General features: G+C 54.7%; 1 protein-coding gene across 3 annotated transcripts; it reads left to right on the plus strand.

The window, feature by feature from the left end:
* Positions 1-5,650: 5,650 nt before the first annotated feature.
* ZBTB26 (zinc finger and BTB domain containing 26) lies at positions 5,651-12,200 on the plus strand. 3 transcript variants are annotated; one of them, XM_075324104.1, is made up of 2 exons: positions 5,651-5,727; positions 8,418-12,200. In XM_075324104.1, exon 2 carries the CDS (start codon positions 8,475-8,477, stop codon positions 9,717-9,719), a length of 1,245 nt encoding a protein of 414 aa, XP_075180219.1. In that variant the 5' UTR covers positions 5,651-5,727; positions 8,418-8,474; the 3' UTR covers positions 9,720-12,200. The 3 variants fall into 3 exon arrangements, with proteins under 3 accessions (XP_075180219.1, XP_075180218.1, XP_075180220.1); XM_075324103.1 differs by having other exon boundaries at positions 5,668-5,764; XM_075324105.1 differs by lacking the exon at positions 5,651-5,727 and adding an exon at positions 5,803-6,219.
* The last annotated feature ends 372 nt before the right edge of the window (positions 12,201-12,572 follow it).

Consider the following 12,572-nt stretch of genomic DNA (forward strand, 5'->3'; position numbering starts at 1 on the left):
CACTCGGTGCAGGCTGTATAGGCAGAGCACTCGGTGTAGGCTGTATAGGCAGAGCACTCGGTGCAGGCTGTATAGGCAGAGCACTGGGTGCAGGCTGTATAGGCAGAGCACTTGGTGCAGTCTGTATGGGCAGAACACTGGGTGCAGGCTGTATGAGCAGAACACTGGGTGCAGGCTGTATAGGCAGAGCACTGGGTGCAGGCTGTATAGGCAGAGTACTCGGTGCAGGCTGTATAGGCAGAGCACTGGGTGCAGGCTGTATGGGCAGAACACTGGGTGCAGGCTGTATAGGCAGAGCACTGGGTGCAAGCTGGATAGGCAGAACACTGGGTGCAGGCTGTATATGCAGAGCCCTCTGTGCAGGTTGTATACGCAGAGCACTCGGTGCAGGCTGAATACGCAGAGCATTCGGTGCAGGCTGTATATGCAGAGCACTAGGTGCATGCTGTATATGCAGAGCATTGGGTGCAGGCTGTATAGGCAGAGCACTGGGTGCAGGCTGTATATGCAAAGCACTGGGTGCAGGCTGTGTATGCAGAGCACTCGGTGCAGGCTGAGTACGCAGAGCATTCGGTGCAGGCTGTATATGCAGAGCACTCTGTGCAGGTTGTAAATGAAGAGCAGAGGGTGCAGGCTGTATAGGCAGAGCACTCAGTGCAGGCTGTATATGCAGAGCACTGGGTGCAGGCTGCATAGGCAGAGCACTGGGTGCAGGCTGTATAGGCAGAGCACTGGGTGCAAGCTGTATAGGCAGATCACTGGGTACAGGCTGTATGGGCAGAACACTGGGTGCAGGCTGTATATGCAGAGCCCTCTGTGCAGGTTGTATACGCAGAGCACTGGGTGCAGGCTGTATAGGCAGAGCACTGGGTGCAGGCTGTATAGGCAGAGCACTGTGGGTGCAGGCTGTATAGGCAGAGCACTGTGGGTGCAGGCTGTATAGGCAGAGCACTCGGTGCAGGCTGTGTAGGCAGAGCACTCGGTGCAGGCTGTATAGGCAGAGCACTCGGTGCAGGCTGTATAGGCAGAGCACTCGGTGCAGGCTGTATAGGCAGAGCACTGTGGGTGCAGGCTGTATAGGCAGAGCACTGTGGGTGCAGGCTGTATAGGCAGAGCACTGGGTGCAGGCTGTATAGGCAGAGCACTGTGGGTGCAGGCTGTATAGGCAGAGCACTGTGGGTGCAGGCTGTATAGGCAGAGCACTGTGGGTGCAGGCTGTATAGGCAGAGCACTGTGGGTGCAGGCTGTATAGGCAGAGCACTGGGTGCAGGCTGTATAGGCAGAGCACTGGGTGCAGGCTGTATAGGCAGAGCACTGGGTGCAGGCTGTATAGGCAGAGCATTGTGGGTGCAGGCTGTATAGGCAGAGCACTGTGGGTGCAGGCTGTATAGGCAGAGCACTCGGTGCAGGCTGTGTAGGCAGAGCACTGGGTGCAGGCTGTATAGGCAGAGCACTGTGGGTGCAGGCTGTGTAGGCAGAGCACTCGGTGCAGGCTGTATAGGCAGAGCACTCGGTGCAGGCTGTGTAGGCAGAGCACTCGGTGCAGGCTGTATAGGCAGAGCACTCGGTGCAGGCTGTATAGGCAGAGTACTCGGTGCAGGCTGTATAGGCAGAGCACTGTGGGTGCAGGCTGTATAGGCAGAGCACTGGGTGCAGGCTGTATAGGCAGAGCACTGTGGGTGCAGGCTGTATAGGCAGAGCACTGTGGGTGCAGGCTGTATAGGCAGAGCACTGTGGGTGCAGGCTGTATAGGCAGAGCACTGTGGGTGCAGGCTGTATAGGCAGAGCACTGTGGGTGCAGGCTGTATAGGCAGAGCACTGTGGGTGCAGGCTGTATAGGCAGAGCACTGGGTGCAGGCTGTATAGGCAGAGCACTGGGTGCAGCCTGTATAGGCAGAGCACTGGGTGCAGGCTGTATAGGCAGAGCACTGTGGGTGCAGGCTGTATAGGCAGAGCACTGTGGGTGCAGGCTGTATAGGCAGAGCACTGTGGGTGCAGGCTGTATAGGCAGAGCACTGTGGGTGCAGGCTGTATAGGCAGAGCACTCGGTGCAGGCTGTGTAGGCAGAGCACTGGGTACAGGCTGTATAGGCAGAGCACTGTGGGTGCAGGCTGTGTAGGCAGAGCACTCGGTGCAGGCTGTATAGGCAGAGCACTGTGGGTGCAGGCTGTGTAGGCAGAGCACTCGGTGCAGGCTGTATAGGCAGAGCACTGTGGGTGCAGGCTGTGTAGGCAGAGCACTCGGTGCAGGCTGTATAGGCAGAGCACTGTGGGTGCAGGCTGTGTAGGCAGAGCACTGTGGGTGCAGGCTGTATAGGCAGAGCACTGTGGGTGCAGGCTGTATAGGCAGAGCACTGTGGGTGCAGGCTGTATAGGCAGAGCACTCGGTGCAGGCTGTATAGGCAGAGCACTCGGTGCAGGCTGTATAGGCAGAGCACTGTGGGTGCAGGCTGTATAGGCAGAGCACTGTGGGTGCAGGCTGTATAGGCAGAGCACTGTGGGTGCAGGCTGTATAGGCAGAGCACTGTGGGTGCAGGCTGTATAGGCAGAGCACTGTGGGTGCAGGCTGTATAGGCAGAGCACTGTGGGTGCAGGCTGTATAGGCAGAGCACTGTGGGTGCAGGCTGTATAGGCAGAGCACTGTGGGTGCAGGCTGTGTAGGCAGAGCACTGTGGGTGCAGGCTGTATAGGCAGAGCACTGTGGGTGCAGGCTGTATAGGCAGAGCACTGTGGGTGCAGGCTGTATAGGCAGAGCACTGTGGGTGCAGGCTGTATAGGCAGAGCACTGTGGGTGCAGGCTGTGTAGGCAGAGCACTGTGGGTGCAGGCTGTGTAGGCAGAGCACTGTGGGTGCAGGCTGTATAGGCAGAGCACTGTGGGTGCAGGCTGTATAGGCAGAGCACTGTGGGTGCAGGCTGTATAGGCAGAGCACTCGGTGCAGGCTGTATAGGCAGAGCACTGTGGGTGCAGGCTGTATAGGCAGAGCACTCGGTGCAGGCTGTATAGGCAGAGCACTGTGGGTGCAAGCTGTATAGGCAGAGCACTCGGTGCAGGCTGTGTAGGCAGAGCACTGTGGGTGCAGGCTGTATAGGCAGAGCACTGTGGGTGCAGGCTGTATAGGCAGAGCACTGTGGGTGCAGGCTGTATAGGCAGAGCACTGTGGGTGCAGGCTGTATAGGCAGAGCACTGTGGGTGCAGGCTGTATAGGCAGAGCACTGTGGGTGCAGGCTGTATAGGCAGAGCACTGTGGGTGCAGGCTGTGTAGCAGAGCACTGTGGGTGCAGGCTGTGTAGGCAGAGCACTGTGGGTGCAGGCTGTATAGGCAGAGCACTGTGGGTGCAGGCTGTATAGGCAGAGCACTCGGTGCAGGCTGTATAGGCAGAGCACTGTGGGTGCAGGCTGTATAGGCAGAGCACTCAGTGCAGGCTGTATAGGCAGAGCACTGTGGGTGCAGGCTGTATAGGCAGAGCACTCGGTGCAGGCTGTATAGGCAGAGCACTCGGTGCAGGCTGTATAGGCAGAGCACTCGGTGCAGGCTGTATAGGCAGAGCACTCAGTGCAGGCTGTATAGGCAGAGCACTGTGGGTGCAGGCTGTATAGGCAGAGCACTGTGGGTGCAGGCTGTGTAGGCAGAGCACTGTGGGTGCAGGCTGTGTAGGCAGAGCACTGTGGGTGCAGGCTGTGTAGGCAGAGCACTGTGGGTGCAGGCTGTATAGGCAGAGCACTCGGTGCAGGCTGTATAGGCAGAGCACTGTGGGTGCAGGCTGTATAGGCAGAGCACTGTGGGAGCAGGCTGTATAGGCAGAGCACTGTGGGTGCAGGCTGTATAGGCAGAGCACTGTGGGTGCAGGCTGTGTAGGCAGAGCACTGTGGGTGCAGGCTGTATAGGCAGAGCACTCGGTGCAGGCTGTGTAGGCAGAGCACTGGGTACAGGCTGTATAGGCAGAGCACTGTGGGTGCAGGCTGTGTAGGCAGAGCACTCGGTGCAGGCTGTATAGGCAGAGCACTGTGGGTGCAGGCTGTGTAGGCAGAGCACTGTGGGTGCAGGCTGTATAGGCAGAGCACTGTGGGTGCAGGCTGTATAGGCAGAGCACTGTGGGTGCAGGCTGTGTAGGCAGAGCACTGTGGGTGCAGGCTGTGTAGGCAGAGCACTGTGGGTGCAGGCTGTGTAGGCAGAGCACTGTGGGTGCAGGCTGTATAGGCAGAGCACTGGGTGCAGGCTGTATAGGCAGAGCACTGGGTGCAGGCTGTATAGGCAGAGCACTGTGGGTGCAGGCTGTATAGGCAGAGCACTCGGTGCAGGCTGTATAGGCAGAGCACTGGGTGCAGGCTGTATAGGCAGAGCACTGGGTGCAGGCTGTATAGGCAGAGCACTCGGTGCAGGCTGTATAGGCAGAGCACTGGGTGCAGGCTGTATAGGCAGAGCACTCGGTGCAGGCTGTATAGGCAGAGCACTGGGTGCAGGCTGTATAGGCAGAGCACTGGGTGCAGGCTGTATAGGCAGAGCACTGGGTGCAGGCTGTATAGGCAGAGCACTGGGTGCAGGCTGTATAGGCAGAGCACTGGGTGCCGGCTGTATAGGCAGAGCACTGGGTGCAGGCTGTATAGGCAGAGCACTGGGTGCAGGCTGTATAGGCAGAGCACTGGGTGCAGGCTGTATAGGCAGAGCACTGGGTGCAGGCTGTATAGGCAGAGCACTGGGTGCAGGCTGTATAGGCAGAGCACTGGGTGCAGGCTGTATAGGCAGAGCACTCGGTGCAGGCTGTATAGGCAGAGCACTGGGTGCAGGCTGTATAGGCAGAGCACTGGGTGCAGGCTGTATAGGCAGAGCACTGGGTGCAGGCTGTATAGGCAGAGCACTGGGTGCAGGCTGTATAGGCAGAGCACTCGGTGCAGGCTGTATAGGCAGAGCACTGGGTGCAGGCTGTATAGGCAGAGCACTGGGTGCAGGCTGTATAGGCAGAGCACTGGGTGCAGGCTGTATAGGCAGAGCACTGGGTGCAGGCTGTATAGGCAGAGCACTGGGTGCAGGCTGTATAGGCAGAGCACTGGGTGCAGGCTGTATAGGCAGAGCACTGGGTGCAGGCTGTATAGGCAGAGCACTGGGTGCAGGCTGTATAGGCAGAGCACTGGGTGCAGGCTGTATAGGCAGAGCACTGTGGGTGCAGGCTGTATAGGCAGAGCACTCGGTGCAGGCTGTATAGGCAGAGCACTGGGTGCCGGCTGTATAGGCAGAGCACTGGGTGCAGGCTGTATAGGCAGAGCACTGGGTGCAGGCTGTATAGGCAGAGCACTGTGGGTGCAGGCTGTATAGGCAGAGCACTCGGTGCAGGCTGTATAGGCAGAGCACTGGGTGCAGGCTGTATAGGCAGAGCACTGGGTGCAGGCTGTATAGGCAGAGCACTGGGTGCCGGCTGTATAGGCAGAGCACTCGGTGCAGGCTGTATAGGCAGAGCACTGGGTGCCGGCTGTATAGGCACAGCACTCGGTGCAGGCTGTATAGGCAGAGCACTCGGTGCTGGCTGTATGCTCAGTGCTGTGTTTCCGGCTCTCTCTCCTCGCTCCTCAGAACACTGATGTGATCCTGATTCCTGAAACGGCAGAACTCTTCCCTGGCTGCAGCCTGACTCCTCCCACCCATGTGACCGGTCACGTGCTGATGACGTAATCTGAGGTCAGCTCAGCTCGTGTTTGGCGTGTTCTGTGTTTGTACGTCACGTCTGGCGCCGGTGAGTGTCGGGCCGGGGAGAGCTCCGGCGGGTGCAGGTGAGAGCGGCTGGAGGCGGGACCGGGCAGAGGTCCCCAGAGAGCGCGGGGGGAGGGGCGGCTCCATGACACCGTGCGCGGCGGGCACACCGGGGGCGCGGACATGGCCGCCAGCAGTGACCCCTCCCGGCCCTGAGGCCACAGCTGCTTATTTACTACATACATTAGGTCGCGCTGCTTCTTGATGACGTCATCGCGCGGCTTCTAGTAACTTTTTTTGTCTGGAGGAACAGTAGAGATTTTGTCACTGATTTTTATCCTGGGTCCAGGGAAAGTCTCCAAGGATCGAAATCTGCATCATCAACAGTCTCTGCAAATCACATAAATAGCGGGGAACACACCGAAATACTGCAGGAGACAAATTAATGGTTACAGATTCCTTATGAAGAAAGGAGCCTCTGTCCAGCAAAGCTACTGGCACAGAAGACGTATTGGGGGAGACTCGGTGGTCTTAGGTGGGCGTCTAGTTGAGAAATGATCCCCTATTTTTGGGCTTGATGGGACCCGCATTCTGTTGCTTCATTTATCCTCATAGGAGTGCAGGGACCGTGCTCGGGGAGTGAGGGTCCCTGGGTGGGGGGTACCGCGCTCGGGGAGTGAGGGTCCCTGGGTGGGGGGGGACCGCGCTCGGGGAGTGAGGGTCCCTGGGTGGGGGGGGGACCGCGCTCGGGGAGTGAGGGTCCCTGGGTGGGGGGGGGGACCGCGCTCGGGGAGTGAGGGTCCCTGGGTGGGGGGGACCGCGCTCGGGGAGTGAGGGTCCCTGGGTGGGGGGGACCGCGCTCGGGGAGTGAGGGTCCCTGGGTGGGGGGGGACCGCGCTCGGGGAGTGAGGGTCCCTGGGTGGGGGGGACCGCGCTCGGGGAGTGAGGGTCCCTGGGTGGGGGGGACCGCGCTCGGGGAGTGAGGGTCCCTGGGTGGGGCGGACCGCGCTCGGGGAGTGAGGGTCCCTGGGTGGGGGGGACCGCGCTCGGGGAGTGAGGGTCCCTGGGTGGGGGAACCGCGCTCGGGGAGTGAGGGTCCCTGGGTGGGGGGACCGCGCTCGGGGAGTGAGGGTCCCTGGGTGGGGGGACCGCGCTCGGGGAGTGAGGGTCCCGGAGGTGTGTGACCAGCACGCCAATAAGAATAAATGGAGCGGCAGACTGCAGGATCCATCTCTGCTCCTCTCACCCCTGGCTCTTCAGAGCTTTGGCTCTCAGGATCAGGGGGGCCCAGAGGCTGGACTCCCAGCAATCGGACAGATTACCCCTTTAAAAAGTTAATATAGTTTATTGATCACTAGGGGTCCGACTGCTGGGATCCCCAACCGTCCAATGGACCTAGGAAACGCCTTGATTGGAGCAGAGTGCAGCGCTCGGCTGTTTCCCATAGACAATAAAGGGACTGGAGGTTGAGCCTGTGCATCTCCGCTCCATTCAAGGCGAATCTCTGCAGAATCTGGTTCACAGATTCCAGAGATTTGTTGTTGAGATCACTGGCCGCACCCTCAGCGATCAGTAAGTCATCCCCATAAGTGATGAGCGAGCACTACCATGCTCAGGTGGTCGTAGCCAGTAGTCGGATGATTGGACGGGCTCGACTGGTGTACCAAGTATAATGGAAGTCAGTGGGGAACACAAGCATTTTTTCAGAAGATTTCTTGGAAAATTCTCGAGTTCCCCATTGACTTCCATTATACTCAGTAAACAAATCAAGCCCGTCCAGGCATCCGAATACTGGCTACAGCCGCAGAGCATGGTAGTGCTCACTCATCACTGGTTACGAGTACCGAGCATGGTAGTGCCCGCTCATCACTAGTTACAAGTACGGAGCACCCGAGCATGGTAGTGCCCGCTCATCACTAGTTACAAGTACGGAGCACCTGAGCATGGTAGTGCTCACTCATCACTGGTTACGAGTACCGAGCATGGTAGTGCTCACTCATCACTGGTTACGAGTACCGAGCATGGTAGTGCTCACTCATCAGTATCCCCATCACTTACTATGTGATAATTAACCCTTTAATCAGATGAGCACTGGGGGCATTTGCCTCTAGTTTGAGTTGGTGCATTTTCTCAGCCCATCCATCCCTGATTGAAGTGCACGTCAGCTCATTTCTCGAGTCATCTAGAATAAGTAGTTTGCTCCGCTGATACCCCACCCGTGTGGTTCTTTAGAGAAAGGCTTTTTGCAATAGTATCACTTGTAATTCCAGACAACTGGCCCGGTGTCCTCCTAAGTGTCCCCTATAGTCTGAGGCTGCCACTGTAACCCATCTGTACCCTGTGATGGTATTCTGGAGGGTAGGAGTAATGAGACGGTACTCTCACTTTGTCTAACCACGTGGATGTGCCGTGGCTGGTTGGACATAGTATTGGTGCAATCTATGCAGCCACACACAGTCCCGAGATGTGAAGGGGCCCAATTACTACCTCCAGTGATGGCTTCTGTACATGCACCGGCGCCTTCTGTCTGTGCCATGGTCGTTGGCTGCTCCTCTGCCACCCGCTGGGCTTGTCTATTTGTGTCTACATGTCTATTTGTGGCATTGTATTAGCAAAATGACCGTACAGATTTTTGCATCTTTGAGTGATCTGCTCAGAGATACGATTCGAGGAGGTTTGATAACACATAATCTGCTTTTATGGCAAATTATCGTCTTTCTCTTTGTTTTTCAGATGTCTGCGGATGATGTCTAGAATTGCTCCATAGGTTTCGCAAGCCAAAGTGTAAGGATGTGTGATAGAGCTGGACTGCTCCACTTCCAGCTGGACAATCATGGGGACTCCATGTTGGGGAGGATGAATGCACTGAGAGAACAGAACAAGTTCTGTGACGTCACCGTGTACATCGATGAGGTGGAGGTGCCGGGGCACAAGGTGGTGTTGGCTGCCGGATCTCCTTATTTACGAGACCAGTTCCACTTAAGTGATGCCCAAGAAGTGCACATTTCCATCCTCCAGAACTCCGAGGCTGGGAAACACCTCCTTCTGTCCTGTTACACCGGGGTCCTGGAATTTCCCGAGATGGAGCTGGTCAACTACCTAACAGCCGCCAGCTTTCTGCAGATGAGCCACGTGGTGGAACGATGCACCCAGGCCTTGTGGAAATTTATTAAACCCAGGGACGCCACGGAACCAAAAAACGAAGAAGAGGAAACCACTGTACCCCCGGAGGTTACGGAACCCGACGAAGAGGTGGAGGATACTCTTCAAGCAGAATCCCCAGCGACCACCAACTCTGACGATAGCTCGGATCATGACGACATCCAGATCGTCAAGGTGGAGTCTATCGGTGACATGTCCAGCGACAAAGCCAAAGTCAGCCAGAGCCAGTTCTTGTCATCGGAACAGACTTCTCTGCACTCATTAGAGCCTCAGCACTCGCTCATCAACTCCACCGTAGAAAACCGAGCCGGGGAGACCGACAACAATCCCGCGCACAACTACACAGTGTCCGACAACAGCAGTGACAACATGGGACCGGCACCTAAAGAACTATATGGTCCCACCAATAGGATTTTGGACAAGACCCTACAGTGGCATCACCAGTGTCCCAAATGTACCCGAGTGTTTCGCCATTTGGAAAACTACGCCAACCACTTGAAAATGCACAAGCTCTTTATGTGTTTACTCTGCGGGAAAACCTTTACGCAGAAGGGCAACTTGCATAGGCACATGCGGGTACACGCGGGCATCAAACCTTTCCAGTGTAAGATATGCGGCAAAACTTTCTCCCAGAAGTGCTCCTTGCAGGACCACCTCAACCTCCACAGCGGGGACAAGCCGCACAAGTGCAACTACTGCGATATGGTGTTTGCGCACAAGCCCGTATTACGGAAGCACCTTAAGCAGCTGCACGGCAAGAACAGCTTCGACAACGCCCACGAGCGCAATAGCCAGGACGTCAGCCTGGACTTTGACTCTTTTGCCGGCGCACATGACGGCAGCGAGATGATCACTCAGAGCCTACACAAGTGAAATCAGTGGAGGGATGCGCAGACGTAGACCCTCTGGAGTGGGGGCGGATTATACCACAAGGTTCAGAGTAGGATTTGGTGGCGCCCACGATTTTGGAAATTACTGCGATCCCGAGGGACTGTTTTTAAAGTGAACACTTTGGTGACATTTTATAAAGGCAAAAAACTGTGTGACGTAATAGTAACTTCTAGGCAGCTATACTTTGTGCAACTTTTTAATACTTTTATGGGATTTACCGGTGATACATTATCCAAAAAGGTTATCCTGATAGGTTTCTACTTGTCCGCACTCCGAGCCGGTGTCGTCTTACTCCAGTCACCATCAACAGCATTTACTGTATTGTTGGGGGGGACGTCTAGAGAGAATTATTCATTTTATGGAAAAGTCCTAATGGGAAAAGACCGTCTGTAAAAAGCCGTAAAACGCTACCTGTGTGCAGAAGTAAAGTCACTAAGGATCTCCTGCCATTTCCGTCATTCCTCCTAGAAATTTTCAGACTAAGTTGACAACTGGGTGTGGCCTTCAAAGGGTCTACAGTTTGGATTGTCAGCACTGATTGGACACCTCCAGATGGTAACACCCAGTTGTCTATTCAGAAATTTCTAGTAGGTGTAAGAGGCACAGGAGTTGTAGGAGAAGATGCTCCAGAATTATCATGAAGAATACAAGTCTTTACTAAAACAAATCCCAACCGGAGAGGGGGACATAAGTGAGAAGGACCGTAACTGAGTAATTATTAGGGAAAACAAATGGAGAAGCACAAGTTTTAAGGTTACCACTTGTCATGTTGCACTGCCATGGACATATTTTCTGCCATGAGAAATTGAACATCTTTGGTCTCAGACAGTAAACTACTTTAACACTAGAAGTCCCAGAGAGGGGTCATTTAACATTTCTACCATTGAAACCCTATGGATCTTGAAATTTCTGGGACTTCTAGTGTTAAAGGGGTCATCTAGCGAAAAAAACTTATTGGTTGAGGTCTGACTGCTGCCCCCCCCCCCGCATATCAGCAGGATTAGGAATGATTATCCTTGATAGAATGGAGCGACAGTGCATGGCTCGACCTCGGCTCCATTCATCCCCTATGGGGCTGCAGTGTGGCGGCTTGACCTCGGCTCCATTCATTACCTATGGGGCTGCAGTGCACGGCTCGACCTCGGCTCCATTCATCCCCTATGGGGCTGCAGTGTGGCGGCTTGACCTCGGCTCCATTCATTACCTATGGGACTGCAATGCACGGCTCGACCTCGGCTCCATTCAGTCCCTATGGGGCTGCAGTGCACTTGCTGGAATACTGCTCCATTTTTTTCTTTATGTGGCTGCAGTGCATGGCTCGCCCTTGGTTCCATTCATCCTCTTTGGGGCTGCAGTGCACGTGTTCGACCTTGGCTCCGTTCATCCACTATGGGGCTGCACTGCACGGCTCGACCTCTGCTCCATTCATTTCCTAGGGGGCTGCAGTGCACGTGTTCGACCTCTGCTCCATTCATCCCCTATGGGGCGACAGTACATGGCTCGACCTCGCCTCCATTCATTCCTATGCACTCTGCTTTTACCGCCAACCCCATAGTGAATGAATGAACTGATGGTCGACCCTTTGACTGCTGCTTAATTTTATAATAAGGATATAAATGTTTCCATTCTACCAACTAGTGCAGATCCCAGTAGTCAGACACCCACCGATCAGTAAGTTATGATCCATCCTATATGATGGACCACAGTTGAATTAACTTATTTTAGCCAAATGAGACCCCATAAGCACAATATGGACAGACGAAAGCGCGTCGGCCTCTTCTGATCCTCCCCAGGATTTTCATGAATCCCTCCCATAACCAGCACCTGCTCACATTGGTGCTCCTACAAATCTATAGACTTCAAAGTGTTTTATTTAAATATATATTATAGAAGACTCTTAAAGGGAACCTGTCACCACTTTTTTGGCCTATAAGCTGCAGCCACCACCACCGGGCTCTTATATACATACAGCATTCTAACATGCTGTATATAAGAGCCCAGGCCGGGGGTATAACATAACAAACACTTCATAATACTCACCTAATGGTCGCGCTGTGGGCCTTATGGGCAAGTCCTGTGCCTGCGCCTCCTCTTTTGGCCATCTTTGTGCTCCTTCTTCTCTAGCCGCAGTGCATGACGTGTCCGACATCATACACACTCGCCGGCATTCAGGTCCTGAGCAGGGCAGATCAAAGTATTGTAGTGCGCCTGTGCAGGGCCGGTGAGTGTGTATGGCGTAGCTGCGTCATGCACACAGGAGTCAGAAGGAGGACGAAGATGGCTGAAAGAGCCGACAACGGAGACGCCCATACGGCCGACCAAGCAGCTGTTAGGTAAGTATTATAAAGTGTTTTTTACATTTTATCCCCAGCCTGGGCTCTTACAGTTAGGTCCAGAAATATTTGGACAGTGACACAATTTTCGCGAGTTGGGCTCTGCATGCCACCACATTGGATTTGAAATGAAACCTCTACAACAGAATTCAAGTGCAGATTGTAACGTTTAATTTGAAGGTTTGAACAAAAATATCTGATAGAAATTGTAGGAATTGTACACATTTCTTTACAAACACTCCACATTTTAGGCGGTCAAAAGTAATTGGACAAATAAACCAAACCCAAACAAAATATTTTTATTTTCAATATTTTGTTGCGAATCCTTTGGAGGCAATCACTGCCTTAAGTCTGGAACCCATGGACATCACCAAACGCTGGGTTTCCTCCTTCTTAATGCTTTGCCAGGCCTTTACACCTGCAGCCTTCAGGTCTTGCTTGTTTGTGGGTCTTTCCGTCTTAAGTCTGGATTTGAGCAAGCGAAATGCATGCTCAATTGGGT

The sequence above is a fragment of the Anomaloglossus baeobatrachus genome, chromosome 9, assembly GCF_048569485.1.
Source record: "Anomaloglossus baeobatrachus isolate aAnoBae1 chromosome 9, aAnoBae1.hap1, whole genome shotgun sequence".
Classification (NCBI taxonomy): domain Eukaryota; kingdom Metazoa; phylum Chordata; class Amphibia; order Anura; family Aromobatidae; genus Anomaloglossus; species Anomaloglossus baeobatrachus.

Bases quoted from the DNA above. Each gene is read 5' to 3' on its own strand.
- ZBTB26 (XM_075324104.1), top strand. From the start codon at position 8,475: ATGTGTGATAGAGCTGGACTGCTCCACTTCCAGCTGGACAATCATGGG.